The sequence below is a fragment of the Triplophysa rosa genome, unplaced genomic scaffold (assembly GCF_024868665.1).
Source record: "Triplophysa rosa unplaced genomic scaffold, Trosa_1v2 scaffold36_ERROPOS532353, whole genome shotgun sequence".
Lineage (NCBI taxonomy): Eukaryota > Metazoa > Chordata > Actinopteri > Cypriniformes > Nemacheilidae > Triplophysa > Triplophysa rosa.
In genome coordinates, this window is record NW_026634375.1 from 44,441 (window position 1) to 55,768 (window position 11,328).

The following is an 11,328-nucleotide window of genomic DNA, read 5'->3' on the forward strand; positions in this document are numbered from 1 at the left end:
ATGGGTGAAATGCATCACGGGAAATGATGTCCACCTGTGCCCTACCCCAAAACCCAAATAACATTATAAATAAATGCTGATAACATAAAGTGTATAGTAACGTAAAATCGCATAATGTAACATAACATACTATTTTAAATAAACAGATATATGTTTCTGTGTGTTCATTACAGTAATTTTAAAAATGATTGCCGCACAACTTGTATAAAAGTCCCCCAGATGGAGAAATATCGTAAAGTTCAGCGAGGTAAATTAATGCAACTGAGGCAGAAAGAAGTAAGAAAAGAGTCAGATTGACTCAGAATAGGGTGGTATAGTCCGAGAATAGCGTCTAAATCCAGAGAGCAGAGGCACAACTCTATTGTGTGTTTATTGTGCATGTTCTTCAGCGAATAAAGTGAGAAGCGAGTGAGAACACAGTGCTCTATAATGTTCCGCTAACATTAGCAGCTAACACACACACACACACACCAGCACCAGCGCTCTCTCTCTCTCTCTCTCTCTCTCTTTCTCTCTCTCTCTCTCTCTCTCTCTCTCTACAGCTGCTGTGAAACGCACACAGCAACACACACACAACACGCGATATCTGAGGGTTCGGGTTCGGTTGATTTTGAGCTTGTTTTCTGAGCACAGAAGTGAGTGAAGATGATCAAGCTTTTCTCGCTGAAGCAACAGAAGAAGGACGAGGAGTCTGCCGGGGGAACGCGAGCGGGAGTCGGCGGAAAGAAAGCGAGCGCGGCCCAGCTGCGGATACAGAAGGGTACGACAGTAAAACAACACGTAAACACCACGAAACAGTCATTTCTTTCACTTAACGTTACAGACACATTCAGCGCGACGTGAACGCTGTTTTGAGTTTTGTCCGTGTTCTCGCGGAGGCGATGTGAAGTGAAGGAAGAGAGTTGAGGCTGCACTGTTAGCCTGCGAGCTAATGTTTACATGACACTATCTGATCTCATTCTGACAAGCTGGTTTGAACATGCTTTCATCCTCTAGACATCTAAAGTCATACGTTTTCACTCTTACGAGGTTTCTCGGAGATAAAAGCTAGCAATGTGAATGTCAGTAGTGAGTAATTTCACTCAAAATATTGAGGCCTACCCACTCAATGTTTGTGTTCACTTTACAGTACGTACACAAACAAACAGCATTGAATGAATCCGTTTAATAAGTGTGTGTTTCCGTACGAAATCCAAAGTCACACCTGAATCTACATTCGGGAACAAGCCAAACAGACCTCTAAACAAACGAGTTCACAGTCGATGTTCATGTTTCTAAGCTAGACGACAAGATAGAAGCCGACTGCACTACAAACCAACAAACACAATCCAGTTCATTCATACTAGAGAACATGTGAATCTGTGCTTTACATTGATTCATTTAGCACACCCTTTTATTGAACATGGAAAGTGACCCTCGAATCCTCTCTTCAGCTGGTGTAGTAAATAATACCCTGGCTCTCTCTCTCTCTCTTTGTGAGAACGGAGAAGCTCAAGTGCAGAATGATGCCATAGAGATGTTGATCCGTTAGGGCAGAATGAGAAGCTGTGTGATTTGAATGCTTCATTTTGGCCACGTGTCGGTGCACACTAGTTTATAAATTGTAAGGCAAAAAACGTCCTTTTTTTTGCGAGCACATCACATTGAAACGCAGGCATGTCCTCATAGTTCGGTGTGGTCTGTCTGACAAACACCTGCTGGCTCGTCTTGTCGGTGTGAAGAGTGAAGCTCATCTGCTTGATCAGGCTGTTAAAGTCTAACAGTGTTTTGGACATTCACACTGTTCAACAAAGCAGCCCTTCCTGACAGTGTTGCCTCCTTCACCTCCATCTCGCACAACACGGCAAAGATCTGATGAGAAACACCTTTACATTTATTGGTGGTGAGGAAAATTCTCATCAGAGTGTGTGATTTGCCAAAGGTACTCTGAATAAACCCGTCAAGAGTTCGATTCGCAGAGCCAAAGTTTTTCTTCAATGGTGTTAATGTTTCTCTCCGTTTGTGTGTCAGACATCAATGAGCTGAATCTTCCAAAGACATGTGAGATTGTTTTCCCGGACCAGGACGACCTGCTCAACTTCAAACTCATCATATCACCAGATGAGGTTTGACTCTCACTCGCTCGCTCTTCTTCACAAGAATGAGTGATGCTCAGATGCTTCTGCTGTGTTTAAACTGACATTTTATTGGGCTTTATTTGACCTTCTGTAAGTTGTGTGGCCGTGCACGTCACTTGCACATCCCACAGACAAACATTTTAAGTGAATCTTTGCAGTGATTGGATGAGGAGTTTGTTATAATTAATCCGGAGATCTGCAGCATTTGCTTATTTTCAAGTCAAAACTAAAGTGTCCATCATTTATCATTTCATTTGTCTTCATGATTGGAATGTAAACAACAATGTTTTTTCTAAAGCACATTGAGTGTTTTGAGTACACAGAAATAAGCTATATTTTAAGAGACCTGGAAAGTGTGTAACTATAGCTGCCAATAGAAATAAAACAGCATTTCAACTTTCAGTTGTGAAACTGTAACACTGAGAAGTTTCTATTGTTTCAAATTAAAATGATGATTGGTTGGAAAATATCATGTTGCAGAAGAATTTTGTTTTCTTGTTTTTTTACTCGTCTCAGATTTGTGAGTGTTCTGTGTTAAATGTGCTTCAAGGAAATCTCTGTTGTGTTTCTAAATCCAGAGCTTACTTGACAAATGCTGGAAACATCAGTATCCGATATACATACATTTAGATGCACTCGTGCTCTTCTCTGTTTATTTTGCAGGGATTCTACAAAGGAGGAAAGTTTGTCTTCAGTTTTAAGGTAAACACTTGACATTGTTGAATGCTGAGGTGTTTCTGCTGGCACAAAGAGCTTGAGGTCCTCTTCTTTTAACGCCTTTGGCTGACTGTTATTTCATTAGGGATGTAACGATTCACTCAGCTCACGATGCGATGCGAGTCACGATTCTGATCTCACGATGCGATTTATTCACGATTTATTCACGATTTACTCACGATTTATTTTTACAAAATGAGTTGAAACAAATTAGAAATGAACAACTTCCCTTGCATTATTTCTTAAATGCTTCACGTTTCTTTGTATAATAAAATAATATTTTATTTAAAATAACAAAACTAAACTGCAATTTTATAACAAATTAATAATAGAAAAAGTCTCTTTAATATAAACAAACTAATACTGTCTGAGCTTTTCTTGGATTTTTTTGCATTTAAGAAATATCAGCATCCACGTTTAGGTTTGCAGTGAAAATAGCGGCCCCTGCTGTTCAAAAAATGTATTGCGATTCAGTTCACACCTCAACCGATTTGAATCGTCACTCATTATAACCGATTTTCAACCGGCTCACGGTGAATCGTTACATCCCTATATTTCATAGATTAATTCAAGATTTTTGTCTTCTGTTTTTAATAGATATTGTTTGCCTAACTTGCCTTGTCTGCAAATGGCCTGCACACATTTCTCCCCTGACTTGAGTTTTTAATAGAACAAATTCAATAATTGATGGCACAAATCTATGCCATCTAATGGCAAGCTCACACCACGTGACTTTTGGCTGGATTTTGCTGTCGCGGACAGATTTCCAAGGTCTGCGACAAAACCTTCAGATCGCGACCAAATCGGTGCTCGTTTCGGTCGCCGAAGCTCGTTCAGTATAAGCAGGTGTGCAACGTGATCTGGACCTGTCTCGAGCTATCCCAGACCCTACGATACTTTCAAACCTGTTTGATATTATCGCCTAGTGATCTCGTTGTGTGCGCGATTGAACGACCACGTGGAACTAATCCAGCCAATCACAGTGCAGATGATGTAAACAGAGGAAAGAAGATGAAATTAAACGTATTTTCCCTGATGGTCGGGACCGCCTCTTCACCGAATGTTTTGCGATGCGTTGTGTAGTATGCGCGCAGCTATGACAAGACGACGACAGATGAGAAGGAACTTTGTTGTGTAGTGTAAGCGCCATAGCAATTCAAGTTGTCTCACAGTCCCGTAGTGTCAGCTCGGCTTTAGTTAGTGCATTTCCTCAAATCTGACAGGACACAGTACAAAGTATTAATGAGCTGTGTCTTCAGTCTTCTGACTTCAGCTGACCTGTGACTTCACTCCCGTTTCACAATGTTGTTGCATTTACAATGTATATGTATAGTTATTTATTTATCTGCATGCTGTTTTTTTTACCATGACAAAAAGTGGGGAGTTTTGGGAGAGCATTACACAACTAGCACTGATGCTATATTTACAGTACAACACGTTGTAGACAGAAGACAGTCGTCTAACGGAGCCTGATTTACACCCAAATTCTGCTTGTTGCAAATTCCTTGTCAGTTGCTTTTAGTTTTCTCACCAAAAAATATAGAATTCAATGTTTTTTTTCTTTTACAGGTAGGACAGGGATACCCTCACGACCCTCCAAAAGTCAAATGTGAAACAATGGTTTATCACCCCAACATTGACCTTGAAGGAAATGTCTGTCTAAATATTTTAAGGTAAAAGTTTTAACCTGCTTTAAAACTGGCAACAGTGCCCTCAGAGATTTTACATTTTTACATACGTTTTTAAGGAATTTATTCAAATTCTTCATTAAAGAGTCAAGACATGAACCGGATCAATCTGCTCTGATGTGAATCACAATATTAACTTGTACTTCACTCCTCTTTTATTCAAAGTTTATGCAAGTTGCCAATATAAGTATAGAAAATATATTTCTTACAAGACCCATTTTCTCAAACTGTATAGATATATATATATACAAAGTACGGTGTGTATTTGCATGTGATTTGACCAATATATATATATATATGGTAGAAAGTGTTCAATCGTGTCATGAATAATCAGGGTGTAATCCTAAAATAAATGATCATCTGGTCCTCTGTAAGATGAATAGATTTCAGTCATCATCACATTAAAATGAGTTGTTGTTATGTTTCAGAGAAGACTGGAAGCCAGTGTTGACGATTAACTCCATCATATATGGACTACAGTATCTGTTCCTCGTAAGTGTCAAGTTTGGATTCTTGGTTAAAGTGCACATTCTCTGCTTGTATTGAGGGGCATTTTTATACATTTGCTCAGAAAGGTTTTTTGCATGCTCCTCCCTCACATCAGGACGAGAGGATAGCTTGAATTGTTTCTTTAATGCTAGTGTAAAGGGCCGTTCACGTGATGACGATAACTGTAACTCTAAAAAGCTACGTTTGAAAGAGAATTCAATCGTTGGGATCACTTTCAGAACAATTCCAGCTGATGAAGGATAAAACATCCCGTCAAACAGTTTCTGGCGAATTATGTTTGGCTATTGATCACAATGCCGGACTAAAGACTGTAGCAGTCGGAAAGCGGCGTATTTACGGCGGGATCTTATATACGTAACACTTGAGCAAGCTGGCAAAATACATGCTTTACATCCCGGACACGATCGCACCTTCAGAAGGAGCCTCCAGCTTTTACTGTCATACTTTGGAGAAAAGCTGTTCGGGAATGAAAACGTAAGCGTCAGCAGTAGGTCGTCTGCATTCATTTTAGTGACTGGGAACACTACAGCGCGCAAGCTTCAAATAAACATGACGTTATCTTTTTCATCCGCTGGTGTGGACGCAAATATAGTTATAGTTATCGTTAAAATGTGAACGGCCCTCAAGAAAGCCTTCATACGCGTTATATTTGCTTCCTTCACTTTTATTGGCACAATTCAAGTGCTGAGATACCAAAATAAACTGCTAACATCATTGGCCAAGGCTTACTTAAATCTGTTTACTAAATACAGATAAAAAGAGCTTGATAATCACAAATGGATTGTAATTGCATAAATATGGAGGCAAAAAGGAACCGGCTCAATGTCTGAAACAGCAGCTCCCACCCCTCGCATGTGTCGAGCTCGTGCGTGTCAGACTGAGACGGACGGACGGAAAGTTAACTTTACCCAGGCCTTAATTCCCCGTTTACACCGCCAACGACAGAGCGACGTGATCTCATTCTAAACATGATCGACAGGAAGTGGGCGTACCTAGTGAAACGACAAAGAGCGATGACGTACCTCCGCTAAAATCATATTGTCCTTAGGGAACTATGGCGTTAACTACATTACGCTATGGTGTATACCGTATGCAAATATGATAAACACCAACCTCAAACAGTGTGACAATTATCTTCTAAAACAATAATCAAGAAAAAATACAAGTAATAAAGGTAAGTATGTACACATTAGTAGTATAATAATACGTCCCCCTGTTTCGAGCCGGTGTCCTCATCCGAGAGAGTTTGCAGTCCGTTTTTGCTGCTTGGCGCCACCGCATGGCCCGTGTCTTCGCACTGGACGAAAAAAAACAATTGCATTTGTGCGACCAATGTGAAGGTCTTCATAAGAAACTGTTGTTTTTGTAACGAACATTCGCACCAAATATTTGCGGGCAGTGTGGAACCTTCTTAAGACGTTTGTTCCGATACCTCACCTAGGTCACAGCGTACGATTGATTTACATACTCGTCAGACTATTTATTGAGCCCATCAGGATGAAAGAAATGTGACATCATAGGAGTTAAGGTGATCACTCACAACAACTGTGTATTGAATTGCAGTCACTCAAAGTGGGAGCGCAGCGCTGACGGCCTAAAGAATGAAATGTCAGCTCCAAGCCTTCAGCCAATCAGCCAGGGGTTGCTAAGCAAATGTCTTGGTATTCATGGTTCAAATTTGTGTCCCAATTTTAGGAGCCGAATCCTGAAGATCCATTGAACAAAGAGGCAGCAGAGGTCCTACAGACGAACCGGAGGCTTTTCGAGCAGAACGTTCAGAGATCTCTGAGAGGAGGCTACGTGGGTGCCACCTACTTTGAACGCTGTCTGAAATAGTCTCGAGTCCACTGGCCCTTACATCCCAGAATGCATTTATCGTTTACATGCGCTGAGAAATACTGACTGACACACTGACGGAGGAGAAGCGGGGGGGAGGGGGGTCAGGGGTTTCTCACGGGACAGGCTCAGCGCGGGTGGGTTCTAAAGGAATGGGCTTTGAAAGGCTGGTCAGTGATTGTTGCTCAGAGAATTCGGTCGTATTTGCCACTATGCTGGTACCCACTTTTTCTTTTTTTGGCCGCGCTTCATACGCTAACTTAACGCCCCCACCCACTCACAGACGTGAACCAAGCGAGAGAGACATGTTGAAATCATTTACACTTCTCTTGTATTCCATTATGAAGGCATGAGGACTGATGTTGTTTGGGCTACAGTGACGGGGGAACCCGCCTTGCATCGCACATATTCAGCTGCGTTAAATAGTCACTCGTTTGGGTTTTTGCAAAACAACAACAAGTCGTGTAGAGTATCACATTTGACCAATGGAGAAAACGCTGACTGATTGAAGGCCTGACAAACTTACGGACTGCACTCGGTTACCATCGTATGCAAACGGGCTGTTGTGGGATTGGGAGAGAGTTATATGTTTTATTCAAGTTTTCGTGGTTGGGAGTGGATTTTCATGAAGAGGGAGGGGGGGCGCAGGGATGGAATGGAATGGTTGCGTAAATTGTTACAGTTCTGTTGTGTATATTAAAATCCCGGCTGTTCACAATGACTGCAATATGAATTATGTTAAATAAAATATTGACTTGAATGCCTGCATTTTAAGATTAGTGTAAACGACAACAGCGGATTGTGTTTCAAATCAATAAAATGTTTTATCTGACTTATACAATTATGAGTTGACCAAAGTGTCGCTACATCAAGGACTTTGTATTGAGAAAAAATTGCGACGTGGATTTTGTGTGTTACTTGTTGTGTGATGGATATTTTGTGCAAAATACAATATATTCACTATTGAACTTTAAAAGCTAAGCTTCCTGACAAATATTATAAAATATACAACTCAAAAGTAGCTGCAAGATAAGCTCACATAACTATATTTGTTTATGTGCAGTCATAAGAAAACGAGTAATCTCGGAATTACAAAACCATCGAGACAAATGAATGATATCGTAATCATCAGAATTTGAACCAAGTTGTGCATCATGACAGAGGCAGAAATGATCCATGCAAGAAACTGACACACAATAATATCTGCCTCTGTCATCTAGAAATCACCAACATGCGCCAGGCCAAAAGAAAAAACATCATGAGACACAGTCACTGGGGGGGAGAGAATTCTAATCCGAAATGAACATTACATTTACATTTCTTTATTTGGCAGACGCTTTTATCCAAAGCGACTTACAAGTAGGACAGCATATAAACATTCTTGTCAACACGCTAAACGGCACCATTAGTTTATCCCTATGCCCAGGGGTGCACATAAGTTTTTCTATCTGGTTCTCAAGAGAGCACCTGGAGATTCGGTTTGGTGCTCACATTGCACATAGTGTGACAAATTATATGTACCTATTAAAAATAAAAGTAGTTACTTTTTAATGAACAATAAACAAAATAATAAAGTGGGATAATACTATATTTGTATTACACTTAAAACACAATGATAATGTATTTCTTCTTGTTTTTCTTTTTACATTAGTAAATATTAATATTCTACACCAATTTTGAAACCTAAAACGACAACCTTTTTGGTTTTTGGCAGGTTGCTGGGAAGTGCCCTTGCGAACGCACATGGAGACTTGCGGTGCGGAGCTGGGATCGAGTATAGCAGAGAAACACAAGATGCGTGCAAGTGTCAAGTTTAAAAAAAAGTTTAAGAGAAGCGGTGTTTTGGGAGACGCGCAGCGCAGCGCAGGTCCAGTCATTCACAGAGGCTGCGCGCGCCGCCCGCGTGCTTCTCTAGTCACGAAAGCAGAACCAACAAAGGCGGAGCACCAATACTCCGTTTTTCATCATTTACACCCAGGTCCCGTTTATCACCGGGAACAAACGAGATATCAGTAGTTTTAGCAGCATTCAGTACAAACGGAAATCTTATCCAGTATAATATGGAGCCAGAAATATGACAAAACAATCTGAATTTGAATTTCGTAAATCTGAATTATTGACAAGTGTTTTTAAACAAAACTGAATATTATATGGGAGTTAAAATAGTTTTGAATTAGATTTTGATTTCGAATTTGAAGTTTTTTTACTTGAATATTGAACATTTGAAATTTAACACAATTGATTTTTTTTAAGGCAGAGTTTTATAGGCATGCATTTTCAAACAACATATTTTTTGCTCTGAATTCTTAGATTGCAAATATCCAGTTTTTTTTAATACAGCCTCACGTTTTCAAGATGAAGAAGAAATTCGGAACATCAAATTCAATTTTCTAAAATTCAAAACGCAGAAATTCAGATCGTACAGACAGTAGGTCAGAGGTCGTCCACAGGGAAGAGTAGAAGATCTCGGAAAAGTCAAACGGAGCGCTTTGGCCACAATGGCCAGTTATTTGTTCTTATTATCCAATCAAACTCCAAACATGCTGTTTTGGAGAGTGGAACTTCTTACATTGCAATAAAAAGGATTTACATTTTTCAAATTGCGACCACGCCCACAAGACTACACGGGTTGATCGTTTGTTGTTGCTGCAGCATAGCCAAGCTCATACCGCTGCAATCTTAGGCAGCTGCCCGGGATGTGTGCGCTCACTGCCTGCGTTTTTGCCTGCTGTGCCTCCACTGTTTGCGCTCACTCCCAGCGTTTGCTGTTGGTGCTTTTACCCACTGTGTGCTTAGTGCACGCTCGCTGCTAGCTGCCCCACTATGCGCGCTGGCTTCGAGCGTTTGTGGGTGCATATACATTTAATATATTAGACATGTGGGTTTGTGGGTCCTGCAAAGTCAATGACATACGTGGCACGCTGCAATAAAAGTTATGTAAAACATTTAATGCTACAATAGAGAGAAAATGAATAAACTATGTAAGCTACAGACTGCATTTAGACTGAAATAAAAACTTTAATAAAAATAGTGTGTAATAGTACTCTTGTCTATTCTTTGGCTAAATGATTTTTTTGTCAGTGCAGCCAACATGCCAGTCGTAAACATTAATCATGTTTAATCAAATCTTATTTTCACTATATTATGAATGGAATTTGATCATAATGGCTGACAATGCCCCAGCTGTGCTCAGTAGTTGTTCATATTGGGCAGATATGTGTTCACAGCTAAAGACTGAACACAGACAAACTATGAGATAGAGAAATGAGGAGAAAAATATAAAAGCTATTGTTGTGTTATTTCTATGTACATTTTTTAAATGACAAAGACTGCAGTTTTAAAGTACTTTTATTCATTTATTAATATGAAGTACAAGTAGCAATGAGGTACAATTAAAACAAAAAGATTTTCATTTAGCAAACGAACACACCTCCATAAATATAGCCTATTGTCAACGCAAAATAAAAAAGCTATCAGTTTATGCCTTTTAGTGAATACAGTCTAAATGAAATAAAAATAAACACATTTTCTATCTACTATACAGTAGCCTGCAAAACGAACGCAGCAAAATGCACCTCGATATTAAGGTATGGCGTTTTCAGTCATATATTACTCAACATATTATTTATAGTGAACTATATCCACAACAAACTTACATTATATCCTGAGGAATAAATGCTCTCTTGTTATCATTATCAAAATGTTTAATCTGCATGAAACAGAAAGTGCATAACCATACAAAAACACGAACATCATGGTTGCTTTACTGACAAAACGGGAATATAACATAGATCGATAGATTTGTTGGTTCAGCAGAACGTCCAGTCGTTGAATGTGTGGTGTAGTGGTCTGGCACAGCGGTTAGGTGTGTGCTCCTCTCTGACTGACAAAGACTGGAATCGGCTCTGGTCATAAGAAAACATCTTTACGTGTGTTGTGTCCAGATTGTTTCAGCTGGTCGTTAAATGTGTCCTGGATCAAAGTTACAGCATTTCAATACTATTACACACAATTTTTTTATTACAAAAGTTATTATTTCAGTCTGTAGCTTACATAGTGTATTCATTTTCTCTCTATTGTAGCATTAAATGTTATACATAACTTTTATTGCAGCGTGCCACGTAAGTCATTGACTTTGCAGGACCCACAAACGTTCTTTATAAAAATTGTATACATGTCTAATATATTAAATGTATATGCACCCACAAACGCTCAAAGCCAGAGCACATAGTGGGGCAGCTAGCAGCGAGCGTGCACTAAGCACACTGTGGGTAAAAGCACCAACAGCAAACGCTGGGAGTGAGCGCAAACAGTGGAGGCACAGCAGGCAAAAACGCAGGCAGTGAGCGCACACATCCCGGGCAGCTGCCTAAGATTGCAGCGGTATGAGCTTGGCTATGCTGCAGCAACAACAAACGATCAACCCGTGTAGTCTTGTGGGCGTGGTCGCAATTTGAAAA

The 11,328-nt window shown here is 39.9% G+C and overlaps 1 protein-coding gene across 1 annotated transcript; it reads left to right on the forward strand.

Moving 5' to 3' along the window:
- Positions 1 to 257: 257 nt before the first annotated feature.
- ube2m (ubiquitin conjugating enzyme E2 M) lies at positions 258 to 7,770 on the forward strand. Its single transcript, XM_057328114.1, has 6 exons — positions 258 to 760; positions 2,011 to 2,105; positions 2,781 to 2,819; positions 4,404 to 4,507; positions 4,951 to 5,014; positions 6,728 to 7,770. Exons 1-6 carry the CDS (start codon positions 646 to 648, stop codon positions 6,866 to 6,868), a joined length of 558 nt encoding a protein of 185 aa, XP_057184097.1. The 5' UTR covers positions 258 to 645; the 3' UTR covers positions 6,869 to 7,770.
- The last annotated feature ends 3,558 nt before the right edge of the window (positions 7,771 to 11,328 follow it).

Bases quoted from the DNA above. Each gene is read 5' to 3' on its own strand.
- ube2m (XM_057328114.1), top strand. From the start codon at position 646: ATGATCAAGCTTTTCTCGCTGAAGCAACAGAAGAAGGACGAGGAGTCT. The intron at 2,106-2,780 runs GTTTGACTCTCA...TTTATTTTGCAG, and splicing joins TCATCATATCACCAGATGAG to GGATTCTACAAAGGAGGAAA. The intron at 2,820-4,403 runs GTAAACACTTGA...TTTCTTTTACAG, and splicing joins AGTTTGTCTTCAGTTTTAAG to GTAGGACAGGGATACCCTCA.